The sequence below is a fragment of the Eublepharis macularius genome, chromosome 12 (genome assembly GCF_028583425.1).
Source record: "Eublepharis macularius isolate TG4126 chromosome 12, MPM_Emac_v1.0, whole genome shotgun sequence".
Lineage (NCBI taxonomy): Eukaryota > Metazoa > Chordata > Lepidosauria > Squamata > Eublepharidae > Eublepharis > Eublepharis macularius.
This window is the reverse complement of record NC_072801.1, coordinates 59,136,461-59,162,575: the sequence shown is the minus strand read 5'-3', so window position 1 is coordinate 59,162,575 and position 26,115 is coordinate 59,136,461. Positions and strand designations below refer to the sequence as shown.

The following is a 26,115-nucleotide window of genomic DNA, read 5'->3' as shown; positions in this document are numbered from 1 at the left end:
CTTCACAAAGTTGTTGTGAAGATAAAATGGAGGCAAGGACAATATTGGAAGCCATTGGGGAGAAAAGTAGAGTATAAATTTAAAAAATACAAACAAACAAACAAATACAAGATAGTTACCCTCCTTCCAAGGAGGCTTGCCAGATTAACATGAGAGTTATCCCATTTTATCCCCATGATAACCCTCTGAGGTAGTTAGACTGAGAGATGGTGACTGCCCCAAGACTACCAGTGAACTTCCACGGTTAAGCAAGGACTGAATCCAGATCTTTCTAGTCAACTACTGACACTGATTCATTCAATTGGCTATGATTTAGAGCAGGGAAACTGAAATGTTTGTGATCAACACAAAAGGAGTGGAGGCAGTTTCCAATTCATTCAGTTTAGGGTGGCTTTTGAGTAGCCACTTTTTAATGGATTGGTAGCTTTGAGCTGTGTTTTCAATGTATTTTTTATGTTTGTTTCTGTCTTATATTATAAACCACTTTGAGTTCCTTTAAGGTGGAAAGGAAGCTAATGTTTTAAATAAATAAAACCAAAGATGATGGGGAGAAGTTGCGGTTAGCATTTGGTCTCCTAGAGCCAAAGTACATGCCACAAGCCAGTTTTGCCCTTTCCTTGCAACTAGCTTAGGAAGGAGCCCTAGCTGATTCGTGCTGTGTGTCCTCTGCATACACAAGGTTCCAGTTCCAATCCCTGGAATTCTCAATTAGAAGATTCCCAAGTTGCATGGCCAGAACTGACCTCAACTGGAGACCCTTGAGAGCTGTTGCCTGTCCGAGTAGATGACACTGGGCTAGGGAGTGCAATGGACTAACTCTGTTTAAGGCAACCTCATGTGGTCATAGCTGCACCTCTCCAGAGATTTTATTTATGGCCTGCCTTTCTCCCTGAGACTTGAGGTGGATTACCTGGCATAAGACAATGCAATCAAATAGCACAGCAGCATAAGATATCTAATTAATAGTGCAATCGGCTTACAAAAATCAGAAACAATGCAAAGAAGCATCGGGGTGATACATCAAATAACACAGAGAATGGAATTACAGAACCAGAACACAATGCAGTCAGAGTAGCTTAATATAACATAAACAATGGCATACATTACACCTCTGTCTCAGACTTAAAGAATCATTGTAGTAATGGTATTCTGTCCTTCACCGAGTGTGACTTGTCTAGACTAATCTTTTTATTCATGTGTTAAATAATTAATTTTATTTATTTATACCCAACTTTTCTCCACAAGGGGGACTCAGAGTAGCTTAGAATGGCACCCCTCCTCCCCATTTTACCTTCATAATACCTCTGAGAGGTAGGTTAGGCTGAGCGAGTGACCGGCCCAGGATCACCCAGTTTCCACGGCAGAGTGGAAATTCAAACCTGGGTCTCCCAGATCCTAGCATGAATCTCCAATCATTATGTGCTGTCTCTCATTGTATAGATGCAGTATATTTCTAGACAATAAACATTCCAAGAGACTCCTCAACATTTCCCCCAGGTTTAGTTTCCCTGAAGAATGATGCAGGGCTTTTTTACAGCGGGAATGCAGTGGAACGGAGTTCCGGCACCTCTTGAAAATGGTCACATGGCTGGTGGCCCCGCCCCCTGATCTCCAGACAGAGGGGAGTTTAGATTGCCCTCCGAGGGCAATCTAAACTCCCCTCTGTCTGGAGATCAGGGGGCGGGGCCACTGACCATGTGACCATTTTCACAGAGGGTGATTTAAACTTTTAAAAACTCCCCCCTTGTTCCAGCTAATCCAAAGTGACATCATTGTGCGGTCCTGAGTTCCACCACTGAGTTCCACCACCTCTTTTCCCAGAAAAAAAGCCCTGAAATGATGTATATGTTTCTAAAACATCTGCACCAAACTCATCATCAACTGTACCTTGTGCAAGAGCCCTCCCTGCTCGTAATCCTCGAGTGCACCGGTAGCTTCCATGGCAGACACGACATAGGGTTGATCTGTTGTGGGAACACCTGCCATTGCTACCTGCTGCATTAAGACAGAAATTCTGAGTTGACCTGGATAGCCCAGGTGAGTCTGATCTCATCAGATCTCAGAAGCTAAGTAGGGCCAGCCTTAGTTACTAATTGGATGGGAGACCTCCATTGAAGACCAGGGTTGCAGAGGCAGGCAATAGTAAACCACCTCTGTTAGTCTCTTGCCATGAAAACCCTGCCACAGGTCACTATAAGGCAGCTATGACTTGATGGCACTCACCACCACCACCAGGGAGGGGAAGAGAAGAATTTGAAGTTTCTTGAGGATTTGAGGGAGGGGGTGGGATTAGGCAGGAGAGAAAAAGGGAGTCAAAAGTTCTCTCATTCCTTAAACCCTGTACTGGAAACTCCTCCTGAGCTCCCTGCCACTTGAACAACTGTAGCAGAAAAGTGTGTAGCTCAAAGATTTCCTAATAAGGTTTGCTCATAAACCTGTTACCAGGTGGTAGAGGAGGGTGGACTCGGGCCAAACAGAGGCAGCACCAGGGGGAGAAACAGGTAAGCTGGACTCAGCAAGACACCATAAATTAATCCTGCAAACCATCCTGGTTTCCAGTTTCTGTTGTAACACACAGGAATCTCTCTTCTCAGGCCTAACAGCTGGATCGCCATCTTGTAACCAATTCCACCCAGTCCTCTGTCAGAAACTGCAGCTGTATGAGCTCTAAGCATCACAGGTTATTATTCCTGCTCCTCCACCACCAACTCTTCCCTTGCATCTTGTATATTCACAAGATTGACTTGACGTCCTGGCCATGTTGAATCAAACGGAACTTGCTCAGTAGGAAGTGTCCCAAGGACAGCTGCCTAATGCCCTGGAGCAGAGCTTTTTCTTAGGCAAAGCTCTGTCATGTTCAGAGTTGGCCAACAGTTTGCCCTGCAAGGTACAATTAATTCGGTGGGTTTTCACTTCTAATAACAGAACTGAAATTCACCATGTTTAATCAAGATTATGGATTTAGCATGAGGGTTTTGGTTTAAGCCCCTCTTTCCAACTCCATATCCCAGCCCAGCCAAGGTACTGTTGCAGTTGTTCTGCTATTCAACCCTACTCTTTACAGGTGAGGGATTCTATTTCAGACAAGGGGTATCACACAAATATGCAGGCCAAAGGAACAGAAGCAGAAACATAGTCCCAAATTGGCTCAGCTCTCCCTCTCTGCCTGACTCTTGGGATAGGCCAGATGTCAGCTGAGCTGCAGACGGACGGGGAGTTCTCCCGGCTGTATGATGTGTGACTTTAGAAGGGAAGGGAGACCCAGTGGAACACAGATGGTGCTGTGTAGGGAGGAAGAGGGAGGAAAGACCTAAGCTGAAGACAAATCAGAGATTGGTGAGAGCAGGCCGGATGGGAGCTGCAGGCTTGGATTCTCCAGGAGACTAATGTGGCCTTGGGAATGATCACATCCTCAGCAGCTGGAAGTGGAACCCACATTACTTTTCTAACCCATTCATCTTTACTTCCCTTGGGAAGAATCTAGCAGCGTGTGACCAGTGGAAGCACCAGCAGGGTTGTGCCAGAGCTGGGCTTGTGGATTCACTGCTCTATGTGGAGCACTACTTAAAGAATTCTTCAGGCTGCAGGCTTTGAACCTGAGTTATGACCATTTAAGCAACACTGACCTGGAAAGCCCAGGCAAGTTCAGTCTCTTCTGATCTGGGAAGCTAATCAGGGTCAGCCTTGGTTAGCAATTGTATAGCAGACCTCCAACCAAGTCCAGGGTGACTATACAGAGGCAGGCAAAGGCAAATCTCTTCAGTTAGTTTCTTGCCTTGAAAACCCCAGCAGGAGTCGCCATAAGTCAGCTACGACTGTGTGGTGCTTTCCACCACCAGTTTTGTTAAACTTGTGGTTTTTAAAAAATCCCTCTGTAGCTACTATCCGTGAACATGGTAAAGTGCTTCAGGGAGGGAAGGTAACTTAAAACGGGAATGGCTGACCTTCTTAACTAGGGGCTGAATCCTCCTAGGGCAAGCTATTTGGGGTCCAAACACTTCCATGTATGATGTCATCCCTTCTCCCCTGCAACTTTGACTAGAACCGTCTGGATCTCCTTGGAAATGTTGCAGCCCTGCCTAGTGACTGGGTTGGATGTGGCCCTGGGCACCTGGAAAGGTCGGACAGTTTCCTCGGGAAGCCATGAATGTTTGAAGAAACCACCCTCCCACAATGAAGCCGGGGCCCTTGCATGATTCTTAATCAGCTCTCCCTATTGCCATCTGAGCTGTTGAGAGATCAGCAGGCAGGATGGTTAACAGATAAGGGAAGTGGTACAAGCAGCAGGAGAGGAAACACCAGGTATAAAAACCAAGGGCTGTGGAAAGTGCAAACAGTGATGTACTTGAATAAACTGACAACACGCCAGTGTGTTGGGAGGGGGTGCAGAAATATCTGTGCTTTGAGAATATTAAGAAGCCTCATTTTGTAACTCTATGAATTCCTTCAATAATGGTTGTAATCTTTCCAGATGTGCATCATCTATGGGATAACAATATGCTTCCCTGTATTTTAAAAACACAATTGCATTTTATATTTATATGTCAAGGCTGGACTGAAGCAACAGGTTTCAGTAATGCTGAAGCAGTCTGCCCCCTTTTTGTTGATTTTTCTGCATTCCTTGTGAAAACTCTGGCTCCTTGGTTTACATCGCCCTCACTCTCCAGTGCCCTCATTTGCCCACAGTGAGGTCATTGCATAGCCAAGTCTGATTTATCGTGTCGACCCGTGTTTTATTTCCTGATGATAGCTGATTATGTCATCCCATCTGATGTAGCATTAGAACATCATTCCATTTATTCTTTCACCCCAGATTTGGTAGGATCACCCTTGTGTCTTAATTCAAGGAGTGGGGAGAAGAAAAGCCATGAGAAACAAAAGCATCAAACAGTATTTTAAAGATGAATAAATCTATTCTATACTGCTTTCTTTTTCCTTACTGGGACATAGTGGCGGCGGCAGGGGGGACGAGATAAACTTGTAATTCACGGCAGAAGGGATGGAGCACACGGACTCCAGTATGGAACCGACTGGCAGGGGGCATACAGGGGTACCAATGTCCAGGTGGGACAGCTTTGCAGGGCAGACTTTATACCCTGCTGAGGCCCCTCCCCTCCCTAAACCGCACCCCAAATCTCCAGAAATTTCTCAACCGGGAGCTGGCAACCCTGGGGGCAGAGTCAAGGTTAGGTCTGTCTCCTGACCCCATCATATGACAGATTGGTGAAAGTGGGAGCAGTTTGTAGCTCACATCTCACGCGGCAACTCTCGCCTTTCTTTTCCAGTATTCTTTCCCACTCAAATCTCTTCTAGAAAGGCAAAACATGGTCTACACAAATCAATCCTATTTCCCAGACTAGCAAACCCAGCAATCTGACCCGCAGCTCTTCCCTCTTCTCTCTCCCAAGAACCCGGGACTCTCTGCCAAGCAGCAATTAACCGATAGCACAGCAGGGTACAGAAAATTCCCCACCGCTAGAGATGTGTGAGCATGTGCTAATAAGATGCAAATTTATTGACAGTGGAAGCAGTGTCAGCAGAGGACAGCCAGCAGGGGGGTAGGGGCAGGTTCTGCAAGGTTTTCCTGGCTCATTGCATGCGTCCCCCACCCCTTACACCATTTGCTGTTTTTGCAAGGATCACCTTGTCCAAGGGAGACTAAAACGAGGAATTCTCATCATGGTGAACATTCAATCACCTGGAGTATCCGTGGTTAATTCTTTGAATCCTTGCAAAGAGTGATTATGAGTCCAATCCAAGATTAAAGATGACTGGTAGGAGGTCTGTCTTTAAGGCCTGGTTCACTCATGGTGTGTGTCTCACTTGATTTCTCTGGACCTGATATCTGACAGATGAACATGTGAACTGATTTAATGGGAAAGGAACAGATTTGGAGAGATGGAAGGGGGTGTGGAAGCTGTACCTGTAGGGTTATTAGCAGGATGGCTTATTCACACCCACTGATGAGTTTGCATGTGTGAAGCTGCACTGAGTTAGAAATCCAAAGGAGCCACCAGAGAGAGAGAGAGAGCGAGAGCGCACTAGTGTTCATCTCTGCACAACCTAATTGGCATCTCAGGGATTTGCTGTGAGCCTCAGACCTTCTTTATGATCATCATTATATTTATAGCAGTAGCAAAGGTAATACTTTTGTTAAGGCCAACTGAAAGCCAGTATAGTAGAGTGGTGAGAGGGGCTCTGGGAGACTCAGGTTCGAATCCCCACCCTGCCATGGGTGACCGTGGGCCAGTCACACACTCTCAGCTTCTCTGGTTGTTGTGAGGATTAAGTTGAGAAAAGGGATACAATTGGGGAGAAAAATGGGTGAGCCTGATCTTGTCAGACCTCAGAAGCTAAGCAGGCCTTGCTTGGTAATTGGACGGGAGACCTCCAACAAAGACCAGGGTTGCAGAGTCTCTTGACAGGAAAACCCGGCCAGGGGGCGCCATAACTCAGCTATGACTTGAGGGCACTCTCTGCCACCAAATGAAATAAGTACCAGCCAAACTTCATGAGAAAGTAAACAAGAGGAGGAAGGGCAAAGTTGCTGGCCACAGCATCTCCCTCCCCACTCCCACCCCATACACACTCATTTTTGCTTTGTTCAACATCCCGCTTGAAGAAGGCCTCTGGGGAACCTTGAAGCTTGCGATGTTCCCGTCAGTCCTAGTAAAGGGATTAGTCTGCTATTGCTTTTTGGAAATTTTTTTCTAATAGAGTAACCTGCAGTTTCATAGCCAGTGTGTCTAATGCTTTATGGAATAACATAAATAAAGGTCAGGCCCTCTGAACTGAGCAGTCTCCAATCTAAATCCCAGCTGTAGGGGAGAGGGGGGAAGGAAGAGGACTGGATAGCAGCCAGTGTGCTGTCGTAGAGGAGTAGAGCTGGACAACGGAGATCTGGCAGGTGATTCGTGCTCAGTCACAAAGCCCAACGAACAGATGAAGCTGACTTCTTCCAAGTCAGACTGTGTTCCATCAGGCTCGGCATAGTGGTTGGCAATAGCTCTCCAAGGCTTCGAGCAACCATCTTTCTCAGTACCTGCTGACTGAGATCGTTTCATTAGAGAGGCCAGGACTGATCCCAGACACTTCTGCATGCAATCAACTCAGCTATACCCCCTCCACCGAGTGACCTTGGACCAGTCTCTACCTCGCAGCTTGACCTACCTCACAAGGTGGTTGTGACTGAGGACAGAAGGGGGCAGGGGTGACATATACAGCTGCTCGGAGGAAGGGTGGACTTTTATAAAAGGTTGAGTGACTAAAGAATAGGCACAAATGCAGATGTACAAACATTTTATTACTTTCAACATCCACATACTTCATTTGCACAAGGGTTGTGCCTGTCCCTTTAAATATGTGACATTTTTATATTTTGTGCTCTCTTTATTATAGAACTCAAGGGCTGGATCCTGCCAGATATTCCATTAGTGAAAAGAGGTGGAAGGGAGTCACCTCTAACCACCCAGAAGGGGTAAGCTGGGAATCGGGGGACAAAAGACATATTATGGGAAGGGGGCTGTACTGAAGAAGAGAATTGGTCAAGCTAAAAAAACCCCAAAGGTGGCATCTATGGATTCCCAGGAGGCCGCTTAGCCAGGCAGCTGTGTCGTGTGCCTATGGATGACACCCTCCTCTGCTTGGGAGTTAGAGCCAGGAGCCCAATATTTTTCTAACCAAGCAGTGCATCGGCTCTACACCTTCACTTCACCAACACCACTGGGAGTGGGGATTCCTTGATCATTGACCAGGCTGCAGTTTTCACTCGAGGATCATGTTCTGAAGAGCGCAATGTTACACCAGTCTTTGCTTCCATTGGACAGAAGAAAAGTTGATTTTATACCCCGCCTTTCTCTATCCAAAGGAGTCTCGGAGTGGCTTACAATGACCTTCCCTTCCTCTCCTCACAACAGACACCCTGTGAGGTAGGTGGGGCTAAGAGAGCTCTGAGAAGCTATGACTGATCCAAGGTCACCCAGCTGGCTTCATGTGGAAGAATGGGGAATCAAACCCAGTTCTCCTGATTAGAGTCCTGCCACTTAATTATTACAGCAAACTGGATTGCCCTCAGTACTACTTCTCCCCTGCCAGCCCTCAGCAATCCCCTTTATCCACCCCCATCTGCCTTCTGCAAGGTCTGCCGCTGCAACAATACCATGGGATGTTTTCATGCATTGATGCAACACCATAGCATTCCACTTGAACTGCATGGGCGGCAGCTGGACACCTGGGCCAAATGACACATTATGCTTTACGCGAGTTCACCACGTATCTGTGAGTCTCCAGTGGCAGCTACTGCATAAAATTGCAGCAAGAGCCTGATTTGAACTGCCCTCCAGCATAGGGTCAGGAGCTCCTGCCTCCCCCTGCATTTGTTTTTAGGAGCTGAAATGGCCTGAAGGGCCTCTATTTGCCCTGGCAAAGGGCTGCACGTGCACCACGGCATGGTGGTTCTTCTCCTGCTCTGAAGGACAGTCTTGCCAGCTGACATGGGTACAGTACCCCTACAAGGATGTCCCCTAACACCCAATGGCCCATTCTGCCCTGCAGCCAGGGTCCTGGAAAGAAAATGCCACCTGTAGTCAACTTCACATCTATTTAAGCCTCCTCCTCCTTCCAAAGTGGATGTGACAGAAAACAGGTTGTATGAAGAGAAAGAAGAGACAGAAGGAGCGAGGGGGGAGCTGGCGGGGGTGGTGGCGACGGACATGTGCTTGTGGAACAGGCTGTGCAGAGAGTGGGGGAGAGGCAGCAGAGACAGGAACAGAGGAAGGAGAGGTTGTGCCTGTACGTACGTGTGTGCGCGCGTGCGCATACATGTGCATGCAACAAGAAAAAGAAGTCGGAACTTGCCAGTTAAAAATGAACAAAGCTCATAGTTCAGTGCAGAGCGTATGAAAGGCCCTGGGTTAGTCCAAACCCAGGCAGGATCAGAAGCAGCAGTGCCAGGAAAAGATATCTTCTGGAGACCTTGGAAGAGCACTGCGAGTCAGAAGAGACAACGCTCACCATTGGTCTGACTCAGTGGTAGGAATGACTCGTGTTCATTGGGGTAACTGTCAAAAGTGGGTAAATGGTGGACTGCCCAACTGGCTGGCACAACTTCAAAGTAACCTGTAGTATGGCTACAGAAATGGGTTTGTCTTCAATATGGAGACATATCAGTGCCAAGGACAATTTGCTGGACAATTGCATCCCCTCCCCCTCGTGCTAACAACATACTTTGTAAACTGCTCTGAGTGGGTGTTATCCTGAAGGGCAGTATATGAATTGAATGTTATTATTATAATGTGGTGCAATGGTTAGAGCACTGGACTAGGATGGAGGTAACCCTAAGTTCAAATCTATTCACTGTGAACGAGACTGGGGGACCTTGGGCCAGTCATTTTCTCTAAGCCTAAGATACCTTGCTGGGTAGTTGTGAGGACAGCAGTAGGATTGGAATCCAGTGGCACCTTAAGAGTCCAACAAGCATTTTAAGAGTGTAAGCTTCCGAGAGTCAGAGCTCCCTTCCTCAGAGGAAGATAAAATAGAGGAAGGGGAGATGTACACTGCCCCTGATCTCCATGGAGGAAGGGCAGAATTTAAACACACTGATGAAAGCAATCAAAAGAGGAATCCAAACTGCCAGGGCAGTATGCAGGCAAAAACAACAAAAAGAGCAGGACAAATGAGACGGTGCAAACATTTGTGATAAGGTTATGTCTGCTGGATCCCATTTATTTGCTTCATGATCTGTTTTTATAGAAGGTTGTGAAATGTGGGCAGGAAAGAGAACAGATTAAATTTGTCAAGCCCCACCCTTGCAGATCATGCTGAGTTATTTTGACATATTTGAAGTAATGACAACTAAATCCTGGTTGTCTTTCTGATGAGCAAAAATTAACTTGGGGGATAAATGCTCCTGTTAACCCAACAAAACCCTCCTCCCCAAGTTCTCTGGTTTCTAACCCATTGTGCAAGCAGGCAGGCATTTCAGATTTCTCTCTACAACTAGAAAATTTAACATTTTTGTTTCCTTCCCCAGGAGGACAATTTGCAGATTCTGGGTGGGGCTTTAACAGAAAACCTTTCACAACCACCTACTTCAACAACTGAATGTGAAGACTAAAGAAAGATGCAAAGGGGCTGGGGTGCAACATACCAAAACTGCCCCTGCCCTCAAAGACAGGGATAAACCCATCATGAGCATCATCGCTGAAGAGGCCCACGAAATAGCAAAGTAAAGCATGGGAGAGAGGAGACAGGAGTGATGCCATTACAAAAACCAAGAGGAAAAGGCTGCACAAACAGAATCAGGACAGAACTGGGCTAAGGGTTTGATGGAGCCTATAAAGCAGGGACTTAGCTAGAGCCTGGTTCTCCCATAACTTAACCAAGTGCGTTTCTATTTATGCGGAGGCCTCTGTAACTCCTTTCAAAGGTTTCTGTTAAAAGCCCCGTGGCTCAGAACAAGGGGAGAGAGAATCCTATGCTCAGTGGTGGGGAAAGTTATTGGTAGGCTGGTTTGTGGTAAGCAGGTGCAGAAATGGCTGCAGCGAATCAGGAGGAAACACAACAATGTCTGAGCACCTATGAAAGGATCCAGAAGGGACTAGGATGGGTGAAGAAGGCCTTCAGAACGAGGGGGTAGAATGGACTGCACCACTTCAGACTGCAGGCGCAGGGGACAGTTTTGGAAGCTCTTCTCCATTAAAAAAAAAACCTAACCAAGCAAAAAATGCCTAACCCATCAGGGAGAAAGATTCTACTAATTTCTACTTGCAACCAGAAAGGCATTCAACAAATGAGATGCTCCAGCAGTCACCTGAAGAGGGTCACAGTCTAGGATCCCTCCCATCTTACCCCTTCTTTTTGCTTGGCATAGGAGGGCCTCTTTCCCTTCATGAGATGATGAGGGCAGGAGATGTGGAGCCAGGGCCCCAGCCCCAGTCAGCCAAAGAGGCTCAACTGCTTGCAGGAATGCATGCACGCAGGGATAGGATGGAGGGCCCGAAAGAGAGACAGATGAGAAACGCTGACAGCTGCTAGGGAAGTCACGAACCCGCGTCGTGGGAGGAGAGAAGAAGACACACTCTGGATCCCGTCCAGCATGCTTTACTGTATGTATCTGGGTACAGGGCCACATTGCTGTTAAAAGACTGCTGCCCTTGAGCCAGGTATTCCATGCCTCCCCCCGCTCTCCGGTCAGCACTATGCCTTCTGCAGAAACTTCACTCTCTATTCCACACTCCGCTGCATTCTCCCTGGGGTCAGTATTTTTTGGTGGTGCGCTCAGACCAGTGCCTCAGCCTATGGGACAGCTGCTCTTCCGGAGATGCTACTTGTTGCTGACAGCAACAGCGAGGGTTGTTGGATGGGCATCATCACCGTTAGGATCTGAGAGAGGGAAGAAAAAACAAGAGAGTGTGGGTGGTTTGAGACTACAGCACCCGCTGCAATGCCAGAGAGAGCAAGGATTTTCTTTCCCTTTAATCATACAGTGCTGAGTAAATGGCTTGCTGGCGGTGAATCAAGGACATAACAAAGCTGCATTCCATATAGAGCTGCCTGATCCCGACAAATACTTTCAGAGGTGTTTGGGCAGGTGATGGCAAAACAGGGGCCTTTTTGGTATTGGCCCCCTAATTATGAAAAACACTCACAAAGATGTTCACCTGGTTCCTATACCATTGAAAATTAAGCACCAAGTTTTATTTCCACAGCTCAGTCAATGAGGGTTTTTTTCACGGTTAATACAACAGCTGATCAACTGTTGGCATAGTTTTAGCAGGCTTTGTTATGACATTTACATTCCTCTATTATTCTCAAAAGCTTTGGACTGAAAGTTGGGGTAAACCAATATACAAAAATTTAGACACTTTGCAGGATTTTAATGCGGCAGATCTCCAAAAGAAAATAGAGAACCGTGACTTGCTACTAATTTAAATCATGCCTGGAAGGTACATGTGCTGGGGTGGGGACTCACCCACCCCAGAGATGTGGCTGCTCCAGGCAGGTCACTCTGATGACAGAAGCCATTGGGGCTGTGCTGTCTCAACAGTGGAGTGGTGCCACAGGAGAGAGAGCAGCACAGCGGGAACCAGGAGAATATCTTACTTCTCATACAAACAGGAAGCCTTATGAGAAACTCAGGCTCTCTCAGCCTCGGGTATCTTGCTTGGCTACCTTTCAAAAGGCCAGGAAAGGAGCGTTCCTGGAAGAGGGCCTGGGTGACAAGAAATTCCTTCTCCTTTTGATCTGAGGCTGTAGGGGGCAAGAATAAGAGCTGGCCAGTGGCCAGGGTCAGAAGACGGGGAAGTGTGAACACCCTTCCAAGAATACAAGTTTTGAAAGTGGGGGGAAGCCTCTGCAAAATATTTAAAAAGCAATCCTTGGTTCTTATGCAAAGCAGAAAACTACAGTAGGTGCCACCTATAAAGTGGGAGGGATCATTCTCATTCACCTTGGTCTTTTTGTGGAACTGGGCCCTGCTTTCCTCAGGGATGATGCTGTATGGCACAAAGATGTCCAAGCAGTACAGGCCAGGATGTCCCCGTAACACAATTCGATCTTCTCCCAGGTCTAGTTCCAGGGACTTCACAGAATTCTGGAAAAACAGATGGAGGCATGCTGCATATTACTTACCTGGCAGGGGAGACACCATGATCACAGCGCCACCTACTGGGACTCAGCTACCCACACAGCCTTCCCATTGATGAAGAGAGTTTTGACTGTCAAAAGCTCATACCTTGTAAATCTAGTTGGTCTTTAAGGTGCTGGGAGGGAAGGTGGCATGGTATAGCGTGATCTCGTGAGATCTCAGACGCTAAGCAGGGTCAGTACTTGGATGGGCAACCACCAAGGAACACTGCAGAGGAAGGCAACGGCAAGCCCTCTCTGCTTCTCACTTGCCTTGACAGCTCCTTACTGGGGCTGCGTAAGTCAACTGTGACTGGACGGCACATACACACGCACACTTCAAGGTTTTATTAGACCCAGATCTTACACACACTCCTGAATAGCATACTGGGTTACCATTTTAGGGAGACTGATTTTCATGACCAGACGCTCAGGGTGACTGCGTGATGGCTGGGCAACAATGGCAAAGTCAGGAACTGTGGCAGAACTGAGAAAGAAAAGCAAGATAGACTTGATCGGTAAGCTGGGGAGAAGGAATCTCTTGGAGTGGAGTGAGAGGAGAAGCATATCAATTCAACGTACACCCTCATCTTGAATCTTTTTTACTGCTACATATAAATAGCAATGGACCTTGCCCAGGATTAAGGGCCACGTCGGAAATCAGTGGCAGCCACCCATCCTGGCTCATTATATGCCTGTATAGTCTAGCAAAACATTATTTTATTAGACGCATAGCCCAGCGTGGTATGCAACATGTTAATTACTGTATGTTATCCTTGGCCACAAAAAAACTCAGTTTGAAGCAAGAGTAGCTTATGCTTCTTCAGAAAGATGAGCAGGCTCTGACTTTGGTGAGTTTTGGGGAGAAGAAAACCTCCAAGTTGTAGGGTAGCCCATTAAGAGTGCCTCTCTTCGCACCACGTGGCATGAAGATGGGGCCCTTTTGAGGCTGGCAAAGAATTACTGTCTCAAAACTGCAGTGGGATAGAGGAGTGGAAGTGGTATCTTACGCACCCGGGGCTGAAGATGTTTAGGGCTGCCAAAGGCTGCCGTGTCTTTTTTTGTGAGCCTTGAGTGCAAAAAGGTATCGCTGGAGAAAGAATGTTGCCTAATCCTAACTTGCAGGTAATTCATTGTTGATGATGTATCCATTTTGATAGCGATCCAGCCATATCATGGGAAGAGAGCTGGACTCACACCAGAGAGACCAGAGCTCAAATCCCAAATCCTCCTGCAAGCTCCCGGAGTGACCTTGCGCCACTTGCTCTCTCTCAGTCTAGCCTGCCTCTCACAGTTGGTAGAAAGGTGTGGGGAGAAGAAAGGGAGCCACGCTCCCTGTTATGGCAATGTAATAATTATTTCTGCCCCATAATATATATTATGATCCTCCTCCTCCACCTCCCCCCGCCAATATTCTCCCTCCCATCTCACCCCCACCATACCTTTGTGAATAAAGGGGCTGCAAATGTTTACTGGTTGTTGTCTCCTGGGTTTGGCTGCGGAACAGACATAACTTCTTGTAAAACTGACGTGGTTAAAAAAAAGTATTAATACAACTTAGTTACCAAAACTGACCTTTTCTGGTCTGACTCATAGCTCTCTCTGTGGTTTTGTCAGGACAGGGACGGGGAGTGCCCCCACTGATGCATCTCAGGGTTATGATCTCAGCCACTAGGCAAACATTTCTTGCCACAAAGGCTAACAACGGAATGCCCCCCCCAGCCCTCCGTTCTCCCATCAGCCCACTCATGGAAAACACTCCCAGATGTCTCTGATGCTGAAATTTCCATTTGATACCCTCCTCCCCCCCCACACACACACACCTACACTCATAGATCCTCCAGGCACCCAGCTCTTAACCCTTCTTAGTTCATAGCACATCCAGCCATGACAGGTACTAGGGGTACCAGGTATACAGGGATTCTTTTGTGCCACCCCAAACCAAGTGATTCCGTGATGTGCTATGACAGCTGTTGAGCCTTCAAGGAGGTTCGGGAACGTACCCTCTGCTGGGCCCATTCACACGGTTTTAAACTGCTTTGCTCGGCCTGCTGAAAAGTATCTATGAATGTAACGAGTTGGAGATCACAGACTTTATCACTATTTTTGCCTTATATATTATCTGCTGCTTTAAATATGTACTCCTATGTACAACCAGCACTCCATGTTGTCTAATGTTAGTCCTAGAATTGATTATGTTTTGCTCCAGTATTTTTTCTACTCTGTCTTGGATCGTTGCTAATGCTATGTCTTTTAAACTTGTATCTGTTTACCTTATGGTATTGTATTGAAATGTACTTGATACTGACTGTATTAACCTCATACTGTGTAATCCGCCTTGAGTCTCAGTGAGAAAGGAGGACTATAAACGATGTAAATAAATAAATAAAATCAAGTTGGTCTCAACATATACCAGGATCAAAACCACCTTCTGGTTCAACTCCCATGCTGGAAAAACGTAGTCTGGAACATGAGGACCTGCCTCTCCTTCTGTTTTCAGAAGACAATCTCCCACACATTAAACCCCCTGATGCAGCAACTGAAAATGGCTGCATGATTCTATCTCGTCTCTGGATTCTTTTTTTCAGTCTAAAGCATCCGTCTTTAAGGGCATGAAGGACTGTAAACCTGAAAGCTTAAGACTGGTTGGGCTTGCGATCAACAGGGTTTATTTGTGTCTAATTCTCCACAGAACTGAACATGTAGAAGCAGGTCAAGAAGCAATATTAATCTAAGAGTTCCGCCCCACCCCCCAACAAAAGAGGATTCTTACCAGTTTATCATTTGAGTGTTTTATATCTTGTTGACTACTAAGCATTATGGATTAATTTAAAGCATGCACATTTGTTTCTCGTACAAGGGTTTATGAATTCTGGCATCATCTAAGAATACAGGAACTCAGATTATCGGATTATCTAACAATACAGGAAGGGGACTGAGGTTAAAAGCAACCTTGTGGCTCCCCTGTTCAGCATACCTGACATCCATCTCCTGTATGAAGGGTTTGGATTTTGTGCGGATGTTTTGTTCTGATATGGAGCCCATAAACTTCCTGTTCTTCAGAATGCGCCGTTCTGTAAGGGGAGATGCATAAGAGAGCAGGTGAGTTTGGTTGCACAATTTCATTCCAAGGAGACAGCCAGCATGGTGTAGAGGTTAGAGTGTCATACTAGGATCTGGGAGACATACGTTCAATCCCCGCTCTACCGTGGAAGCTTGCTGGGTGACCATGGACCAATCACACACTCTCAGCCTATTGTACTTCACAGAGTTTTCATAAGGATAAAATGAAGGAGACAAGAATGACATAAGCTGCTGTCAGTCCCCACTGGGGAGAAAGGTGAGACATAAATGAAAGCTGCAGCCAGACCCAGTGAGGGGGAAGCATGCAGCCTGCACTGCTATAATCAGGCTGTGGTCATTTCTGCACATGGATATTCCTCCAGGAACGCAACAGCGGAAGATCAGAATGGGCCCCAAGAGAGAGAAACTGGCTCCCAAGAGCAACACTGATTTTCCATACCTGCATGGCTGATACTCATTTTGTATTTCTCTGATAATCCTTCCAAAACAATTGTGATGAAGAACTCTTTGAGGAAGCAGTTACCCTTGATATAGAGAGAAAGAAACAGGAGATGTTTGGTCTCTACCCATACCCACACCAGAATGGGGGTATCTTCCGTATGGGATGATTGCATGCTGGTGTGAAGTGTCAAGAGAGTGGGCGAAGGGTGAGAGAATCAAACAAGTGCATAAATGTGGCCAAGTGCCAGGGTGGGAAGGGCCCCGTAGATCTGTGGCTTTGTATGAGCAACCCCCAGTGTCTCCAGCTAAAAGGATCCTGGGATGTGATGACTGCCACTCAAAGCAAACAACTCTGGACCAGCCAGACCCAATAGTAGACAACTACATATACTGCTTCATCAGTGCTAATTAGACAAGCAACTATTGGGAGGAAAATTCCATGGGCTTCATTTACAGACATTAATGCTTAGTCCACAAACATTCCCCAGTAGCGCTAGAGCTGCCTGGGGAATGGGGGTGGAGGGAAGAGGCGGCCAGGAGGAAGAGAACACTCCAGCGTAACCTAAGTAGTTGAGGGCACATCACCACCACCACCCTCCACCCAACTAATCACCCCATCCTCCTCATGCCACGGTCTAAATTCTGCTTCCATCACCCTTGGAATAATTACCGCAAAATGGCAATCCTTGATGACAGCCTTGTGCAGGAGAGTGTAGGAAGCAGGGGGTCGGGATCACTGCATGAGGAGGATGGGGAAGCAGATGAGAATGATGGGTTATTATTAGGGTGATGGATTGTGGTCCATCAGATCCCACCAGGAATCAGCTTCCAACTGCAAGGAGAGGCACCCTGAGTGCTTCTCAGGTGAAAGAGCTGAGTTTGGCAGCACTCCCCCAATAGTGCCACCCTAATGGGAAAGCAAGAAGTCATCCCTTCCTGATGCTCCTTGGTGCCAGCAAACTTGAAAGTGTACGAAAGGGTCATACTTGGCTTCTTCCTCCAGGTGGGGTGTTTGCACAGAAGAGTGTGGGAACACACGTTTTACAAGGAGCTACTTGAAAGCATCTTGCCTGGGAACTGAATCCTGGAAGCAGCCCTGCTCCTCCTGTCTCCTTACCCTCATGAGCAGCAATGGGCAGCAAGAAAAAGTCTCCCAGTAGAAAAGCTGCCCTACTAAGCGGAACGACCATCCCCAAGTTTCCTCATTCAGAAAGACGCTCACCTCCATCTTGGTGAAGAAGTCCGTGTTGATGGTGACGTCATATGCAGTGCAGCCGTGACCACCTGGAGAGGAGGAGGAGGAAGAGTTAGGCTGATCCTGAAGACAAGAGGCCCAACTCCTGAAGTCCAGAATCATGGTCAGGCTATACAGTTGTCCTTCAGGTGATAGGTACACATTTTACCATCTCACATGAAAACACATGAAGCTGCCTTGTACTGAATCAGACCACTGGCCCGTCAAAGTCAGTACTGTCTATACAGACTGGAAATGGCTCTTCAGGGTCTCAGATGGGGCCTTTCACATCACCTTGTACCTTGCCATTTAACTGCAGATGCTGAGGATCAAACCTGGGACCTTCTACATGTCAAGCAGATGCTCTACCATTAAGCCATGGCTAACAAAGCACTTGTGTTGAAAGCTTTGCTGATGTCAGGTTTTCAAAATCCTCTCTTTAACTATGATGGCTAGAAACGGTTTCTTTCTTTTCTTTTCTTAAAGATTCCCCACTACTACTGGAAACTGCACTCCTATTTCTGTGGAGTACACTTAAGAGTCCCTGAAGCAAAAGGGAAGACAGATGACTGCATCTTTGGTCATTGGTACATCCAGCAATTCCACCCCTCAGGTTACACATGCTAACTTGCCATAATTCAAGCCTCCACCTCAGTGTCTACCCTACCTGTACCCTGCACAGTCACCCTTTCCACTAAAGCTAGGAACCCATTTTCCCCACTCACTCTTGTCCACCTCTGCATGGGGATCGCCCAGAGTCATAGGGATCCGGAAGTTGGAGGCATTCTCTGATTCAATGAGGCACTCTAGCTCTTCATTGGTTAGGTTGGGAGGTGGAGGGATGTGGGGAGACCTGCAGATGTTGACGAAGACTTTCTCGCCTGCATCAGTGTGGGTTTTAAGGCAGAATCCTGGAGAAGATAGGCACAAGCGTAATACCATCACACAGTTCCAGCGAGAAATTGATCTACTGAGCCAAAATAGCAGAATCCAGGCAGTACATGGTGGCCTTCTGGAATGTCAGGCAGGAATTTGCCCTTGTGCACCATCAGCCAGCTCTGGCCAGAGAAAGAATTGCAGAAGGACCATCCACACCAGTGAAGAAAACATCCTTCCACTGATCAGCCACCACAGATCAGGCAAGAGCCACTAGAAAATCTTTCTTGCCATGCCACCTTTAGCTAGGTCTGCTCTACTTTTGCCTCCGCACAGAAACCAAGTCTAACATCCAGTCCCCCCACCCCAGATGCCACAGCAAACCCTCTGTTCTTTTGCCCAATCTGAAGCTCTTTACCAGGAAGTGGACGGATAGGCTTGGACTCCACTGGAGGGGGCCCTGCACTCTGGATCTTCTGGGTTGCCTGGGGAGACAGAGATTTAATAGGTCTGTGGTGCTATCCTAACCACATTGACTCAGAAGCCAGTTTTGTTCATGTCACTGGGACTCATTTCCATATATGTATTCCAATCCACAGCACTATGGTTGGAACCCAGACAAGATGGCATGCCTGTAGGTAGCAAAAGATAGTTGATGAGGGGAACTCACTGCCGTGAGATGTGGTCACAGTCACTGGATCAGATGGATTTTAAAGGGGCTGGAGAGATTTATGGAGGGTAGGTCTAATGTTAACCATTAGCCATGACAGTCTCTGGGTTTAGAGACAAAACCACTGCCAATTGTCAGGTGGTAGGAAGCAGTCAGCGAGCAAGGGCTGCTGCCTGCAAGCCAAGCTTGTAGGCTTTCCTGTGGCACCTGAATAGCCACTGTTAGAAATGGATGCTAGACTGATGGACTCATCTTTCCAACCACCTCCTCAAGGACTAGAGAGCAGTGTCAGTGGCACACCTGGAGAAGAAGGCGTTGAAACTCCTCCTCTTCTTCTTCATCCTGCAACTCAGCTGACAACAAGGACTTGTCAATGGCAGATGCCATGGCGGTGCAGCCTGCAGAGGCCATAACATAAGCAAGGATTAACAAGTGAAGCCCCACCCCATGCCCAAGGCAGGGAAGATCATAAGCCCTCAGGGAAAAGGCATCAGACCCAGAAAGACAGGAAAGAAAAAGCCTCAAAACAGAGAGAACAGCACTCTTTCTCATCAAGCTGGCCCACATGAAGCTGCCTTGCACTAAGGGAACTAAATGGTCGATCTAGCTAAACCTGCTGCCTATGACTTCTGGAGAAGGCACCTTGGGGCTTATGCATGCAAATGAGGCATGCCAACCACTGAACCACTATCCTCCCCCTTGCTAGTCTCTAGTTTAGTGGCTAGAGGTCTCCCAGAAATTACAACTGATCTCCAGACAACAGACTATAGCTCTCCTGAAAAAAAAATAGCTGTTTTGGAGGGTGAACTCTATGGCATTATACCTCACTGAGCTCCCTCCCCTCCTCAAATACCGCCTTCCCTAGGCTTCACCCCCAAATCTCCTGGAATTTCCCAACCTGGAGCTGGCATCTCTACTGGATATACATATCCCATGCACGGCTATTTCACCCTCATGTGGGACCAGACCCCCATCTTCCACACACCTCCCATAGATAAGCCCCATGCACCCCCTTCCCCTTCGGTCTCTCCTCCTTCCTAAGCCCACAATCCTCCTTCGCAGATTTACTTGGAAGTAAGATTTCCCCGCACGCTTCTTTATCTGTTGGTTAACATGCTCCCAGAGCAGCCCACTTCCTCTCTCAGAGGCGCAAACTTCCGGTGTTGCTATAGCAACCCCTGCGCTTGGCCGTCCTAATCATAGAAAAAGCGGGGAATGGAAAGGGGCTAAAAGTTAAGCGCAGAGGAAGAGAGGGGAGAGATGTCCCTTGCTTTTATTCCCCTTGTCTTCTTGCACCCCTTCGTACTACCTCTTCCGTGGGCGTGCACCGTTAAGCCCCACCCTTCTTTTAAGCAAAATATTCAATTTTCAGATGCCATCCCTCCCCCCCAATACCTGGGGGGGGGATACCTCTGTCGTCTATTTTATGCCTTTCGGTGAGAAAGGAGGAAGTGACGGCACTTATCGTTGGTTTGCAGCGAGATCAAACAGGAAGTCAAGGTCTCCGCCTCTCCGCTTAATTTAAAGCATTGCTGTCACCTTCACTGAGTAACGCATTTTCAATCCACGTTAGCAAGTGGGTTTCCCCATATTACACAGTAAAATCAAGCAGATTGAAAGTGCATTTTTCAGTGCGTGTGGAAGCAGCCGGGGAGGGGAGGATTCAGCAGAGCAGATACGTTAGGACTGCATGCTGAGAGTCTCGGCTTTATTTCCCGGCCTCTCCGGCTAAAGGGCAGGTGCCCGACCCCCTGGAGATCGCATGCTCATGCAGATCTAAATGATGGCGCTGTGTAAACCGCCTTCATATATTTATACCTGTTCTAGCAAATGTATCATGGCATCTGAAGTCTCAGAAACATTATTGTGACATTCACTTTCCGGACTAGAACCCTTGAGGAAAAATAATATTTAAATATAAACAGTGGTGATAACGGCACATGAAGTGCAAAAAGTGTACAAGCGCACCTGTGGTGATGGGAGAGAGAAACCATCGGCCTCAATATAATCCTACACCTTAGAGTCACATTTGTTGATGAGTTAAATGATCTCTGCTGATGTAAATAGGATTCCTATTGCACCAATTTTAAAAGCAGTTTGTTTTTATTTAGAATCAGCCGGTCTCAATGTGACCTAAGGCGGATTATACAGTGCGAGTGAATACAATATAATCAACAGCTAGGATGCTCACAGTTAGGACGAAACCTGAAGAAAGTGGGGTTTGGGGAGGGAAAGGACCTCGGCATGGCATAATTCCATAGAGTCCACCCCCAAAACTAGCCATTTTCTCCAGGTGAACTGATCTCTGTGGCCCGGAGACCAGTTGCAATTCCGGGAGATCTCCAGCCACTACCTGGAGGCTGGCAACCCTAGGGAGTGGAGCCTAGGAAAGGTAGGGATTGGGGAAGAGACGAAGCTCAGCAGAGCATAATTCCCCAGACTCCACCTTCCAAAGCAGCCATTTTCTCCAGAGTAACTGATTTCTGTTGTCTGGAAATTAGTTATTTATTCCAGGAGATCTCCAGGCTCCACCTACAATTGACAAGCCTAGTCGGAAGTAAAGCGCCACTCAGGCTTCCGGTCTAAAATCAAACTCGGTTGCTGCTTTCATTTCCAATACAAAGTATATAGAGGGCTCCACCATCGAGATGTTTCTGAGGAATAGAGTGGTACCATGCCAAAGTTGTTCTTTCTCTCCGGGGATAGTCTCTATGGTAGCTGGGAGGCCGGAAGTGGCGCTCTCGAGTGGGAAGGCTGCTGTTTTTAATCCAGGCTCTTGAGTTCTGTTTGCCTGCGGAGAGCAGTGCAGGGTCTATGGCTGGCTCAGCATCTCCAAGCAGTCGTGGGGTCCCTTCAGTTTACGATATCTACAATTCCATGGAGTATGGGCCTGTCCCAGAGGGGACTGGGGCAGCCCAGGTAAGGGGAACAGCCTGAAACTGACCGCCCTCCTTCCACCAGGGCGCTTGCCTCCCCTAAGCAAGGAATGGGGGTGTAGAGAGTTTAAATGGCTGAGCACTGACAAGTGGTTCTTTCAGAGGGAAGAGCTTGTTGCAATGAGGTTTTATGCCTGGGTAGATTGGAACGCAGAGAAAGGAGCAGGTAGGGTTGCCAACTCTAGATTGGGAAATTCCTGGAGATTTCTGGGTGGTGGCGTCTCTGGAGGGCAGGGGTTGGGGAGGGACCTCAGCAGGGTCTAATGTCATAGAGTCCAGCCTCCATAGCAGCATTTTCTCCAGGGGAGATAAGCTCTGTCGCTGGGAGACCAGTTGTAACTTTAGGAGGTCTCCAGGCCTGACCTAGAGGTTAGCAACCCTAGGACAGAGAAGATTGAAAGGGGGGGGGCAGGCGGTTGATACACAATTCACCTTTTGCCTTGCATTTTAGGCTTTTTGTTTTTTTTAAAAAAAGTTAAACGTTGTCTCCTTCCCTCTGTCACTCGCTGACCTTTGCTCTGTTGCTGATCCAGCAGCTCTGCTGCATAGACTTTCCATTCGAGATGTGGGTCACTGAACGCTCAAGATCAGAAGGTCTGCTTCATAGACATATCTGGCGGCTTTAAATCTGCTTGTATAGTGTGTGCAAATGCAGGCCTCCTGCCAGGCTCTCTTTATCACTAGATGTCCACATTCTTTACAGAGCCAGGGAGATTCCTTGTAGGGCAGTGGCTGGAGTGATCAGCTTAGGGTGGGGAGACATTCCAGTCAAACGGACCACAAGGGTCAGTGGTGTTCCACCTAGCCTACCTCACAGGACTGTTGTGAAGATTATAATGGAGAACTGCATATGTGATCCTGAGGTACTTGAAGAGTGGGATAAAAATATGATAGTGGCATTCCTAGATTCCTCCCCTCTGCTCCCCACCTTCCCCTTGCCAGAGAAACCTGCCCCCCTCTCTCACACACAAAGACACATAGATGTGCTCTGACACACACGCACCCCTTACAATCCAACCCTCTTCTTACTTGGCTGCCTGTGGATGCAACAGTAGCTGCTTGCATAGGCCGGGAGATTCGTGTACGATAAAGCCATTGATGGCTACTAGCTGTGATGAGTTGTGAACCTCCACATTCAGGGGCAGTAAACCTCGGAATAAGATTTCTGGAATATCTAAAGGGGCTGTTTGGCCTCTGTTTGTTGGCCTCTATCCCAGACAGGATGCTGTACATGATCCTAGAGCTGATAGGGTTGCCAGCCCCAGGTTGGGAAATTCCTGGAGATTTGGGGGTGGGGGTGGGGTGAAACCTGGACATAGCAGAGTCTGAGGAGGGTCCTTATCAGGGTATAATGTCATAGGGTCCATCCTCCAAAGGAGTCATTTTCTCCAGGGCAGTGGATTTCTATGGCCTGGAGATCAGTTGTAATGCTAGCCGCCTTAGTCTGGAAGTCCTCCTGATTCGATCTGCTAGAATCCCTGCAGAATCGAGCTGCCCCTTGGCAAGAGATCCCCTGAGGCCGTGCAGGATGTGGCGTGCGTAAAAAGAGCAAAGTCACCCCGGAGCTCGGGGCAAGTGGGACCCCTCCTGAGTCCCCTCCGGGAGTTTCTTGGGATGGGGGGGGGGGGGGTAGCAAGAGTTTCCTCTGTTCGGCTCGCGCAGGCTCGCCGAAAAGTCCGGGTTTCAATCAGGGTCATATGCATACTGCGCAACCATTGGCCGGCGCGCCCGTGGTAAGTCCCACCTCGGTTACGTGCTACCGCGGAGGTACCCGCCCCTCTACTCCGCCTCGCTCGCTCTTCTGGGTTGGGGGGGCGTATCCCGGCGTGCACCGGGGGCAGGCTTTTAATTAAACCGAGGTGGGGGTCCCCCCCCCTTTTTGGTGCCATCCCCTCTCATTCCCCGTCGCCCGCCCCCCTTTGCCCCCTTCCTCTTTGCCCCCTTCCTGACAACCTCCCGTCTCCGATCCCGGGATGTCCTCCTCTCCTTCTTCCTTCCTGGGCCCCAAGAGCGCGGATCGTCCCAAAGTGCCCCGCACCCGGGCGGCCACTTGGAGCCACCGGGAGACCCTGGATTTCCTGGCCTTGTGGGGGGAAGAAGGGATCCAGGCGCAGCTGAACCGGTGCCACCGGAATGCGGACGTGTACCAGTGGATATCGGAGCGGATGGCGGAGAAGGGCTACTTCCGAGACGAGGACCAGTGCCGCACCAAAGGCAAAGACCTGAAGAAGAGCTACAAGCAAGCCAAGCTGCAGGACGGCATCGCCCGCCAACGGTGCCGCTTCTTCCACGAGCTGGACGCCATCCTGGGGGGCAATCCCGGCGCGGGGGGCGGCGGCGGCGCGGCTCCTTGGTGCCAGGTGGTGATCAAGGAGGAGAGCGACCCGGAGCTTGACCCGGAGCAGGACCTACAGGAGGACGAGTACGCTTGGACCCAGGTGTCGGTCACCGACGGCAGCGATCTGGATCCGCAAGGCGAGCCGCCCTCCGCCGCCGCAGCCACCGCCTCCTCCGCCGGTGCCTCCTCTTCCTCCTCCTCCCAAGCGCCCGGGGCGTTGCTCCATCACGAAGACGGCGTGGCCCCGATCCTGCCCCATCATCACCTCCACCGCCATGCCGCGGGGGGGTTCATCAAAGAGGAGAAAAGCTCCGGCGAGGAAGAGCCCGGTCTCCACGGAGGAGGAGGAGGAGGAGCGGCGTCCTACCTTTACCCGGCTCCAGAGGATGCACGGGGGGAGAGCCCCGGGAGGGACATCCTCAGGCAGGAGCGGGTGGAAGAGCGGCTCCTGCGCCGGGAGAGCCGGGCGCATTTGGACGCTCCTTGGAGGCCCGGGCTAAACAGGAGAGGTGAGTGTGTGTTTTGGGGGGGGGGCGGGATATGCTAGAGTTTCTTCAACATTGGACCCCGCCCCGATGTCCTTAGGACGCCTGCCACCTGAGCACTAGACCTGCAACCCCAGGAGTCACTGGGACACCCTAGACGTCTTGCCTGGCCGTTTCTTCCCCTGCCTCCATCTCTGCTACTTGCTTATGGAAAACGGTGGTATCCTGGTGTGCCTCCCTTATCCTTTCTCTTGCACCCAATGACTCCTACAAAACCTTGGAAATACTTCCCTCCAAAATCCCTCTTCCTTCTCTTCCCCACAAGGGTGGCCTGGCACCCGGCTTGTTTTCCCCAGCCTTCTTAACCACCCCCACAGCCCACAGGGCTCCAGTTTTTCCCCTTCTTACCCTGCTTGGCCTCTGCTGTGGGTCCTGCCCTTAACCCATTCATTGCCTGTTGGAATAGGGCCTAGGGATCTTGCCAGCCTTGTCCTCTCCGCTACCAAAACGTTCACCTTCCTTTTTGGCAAGCCCCTTTTCTGGTTCCTGGACACCTGCCTAAATCATCCGTTCCGTTTGCCCTTGCTTGAACTACCAGCAGTCCTGAGTGCCAAGTCTGCTTATTGTTAATATTAATGCATTGGCCTGGTGGGTATGTGTTCCAATGTATCTGATGAAGTGAGCTCTGACTCCTGAAAGATTTTGCTGGGATAGATTTCTGTTCGGTTCTAAGGGGCCACTAGGCTCTCATTTCATTTTGCTGTCCCAGATTAAGTCGCAGCTACCCATTTGGAAACAATCATCATGGAGGCTTTACGCTTCTCGTGGGCCTCCAGAGTTTTGCCTGTCTTGTCTTTTTCCACAAGCTCTAAATCCTTCCCCAACCCGTCCTAGTACTCCCAGTTAGTTTTGGAGCATTCCCTCTTTCAGTTTCCCAGGAAGCCTGAAAGCTAACCTTTCCTCGAGTTTCCAAGCTAGAAAATTGTCCTCCAAGACAGCTGACCTAAATAAACATTGGAAGGAATGAGTGTGACTTGCGAGAGAACCCTTTGAAAAAACCAAGGGCTGAAGGTAGGAGGTCCCAGAGGGAACAAAGAAAGAGAGACTGTAACTTCTTTGCTCATTGCTCACTATTTTGCTAGCTCACAATTTTTTTTAAGCCTACTGTAGGATCTGCACAATTATTTTACTTAGAGAAATGCTAAGTTTGTTGTGTTCTGTCCTGCATGTGATGCATGTATGCTTATCATAATTATGGTTTCTATCTTTGTTTACTTTACATGGTGAGTTATTCCTGTGATTAATAATATTAATTCACACAACATTCAGGACTTTTTTCCTTTCTTTTTTCCCCCTCTGGTACTGCTTACCTTCTGCCCTCGTTGGAATTCTCAGTCATGGAAGAATAACTTAGGAGCCTTGTGACA

The 26,115-nt window shown here is 48.4% G+C and overlaps 2 protein-coding genes across 6 annotated transcripts in view; one reads left to right on the top strand and one right to left on the bottom strand.

The window, feature by feature from the left end:
* Positions 1–11,084: 11,084 nt before the first annotated feature.
* PIH1D1 (PIH1 domain containing 1) lies at positions 11,085–25,170 on the bottom strand. Of its 5 annotated transcripts, none has more exons than XM_054992559.1 (11): positions 25,097–25,170; positions 19,230–19,327; positions 18,678–18,744; positions 18,109–18,294; positions 17,372–17,433; positions 16,148–16,232; positions 15,602–15,698; positions 14,067–14,120; positions 13,021–13,111; positions 12,449–12,592; positions 11,085–11,382 (listed from the first exon to the last, which is right to left on the bottom strand). In XM_054992559.1, exons 1-11 carry the CDS (start codon positions 25,137–25,139, stop codon positions 11,296–11,298), a joined length of 1,014 nt encoding a protein of 337 aa, XP_054848534.1. In that variant the 5' UTR covers positions 25,140–25,170; the 3' UTR covers positions 11,085–11,295. The 5 variants fall into 5 exon arrangements, with proteins under 5 accessions (XP_054848534.1, XP_054848536.1, XP_054848537.1 ...); XM_054992561.1 differs by lacking the exon at positions 25,097–25,170 and adding an exon at positions 20,325–20,387; XM_054992562.1 differs by lacking the exon at positions 25,097–25,170 and adding an exon at positions 20,340–20,349.
* ALDH16A1 (aldehyde dehydrogenase 16 family member A1) overlaps positions 23,581–26,115 on the top strand; it is a 53,656-nt gene continuing 51,121 nt past the window's right edge. Inside the window, exon 1 of the mRNA XM_054992558.1 lies at positions 23,581–24,712. Within this exon, the coding sequence (XP_054848533.1) occupies positions 23,839–24,712 (874 nt within the window). The 5' untranslated portion in view covers positions 23,581–23,838. The remainder of the gene's footprint in view (positions 24,713–26,115) is intronic.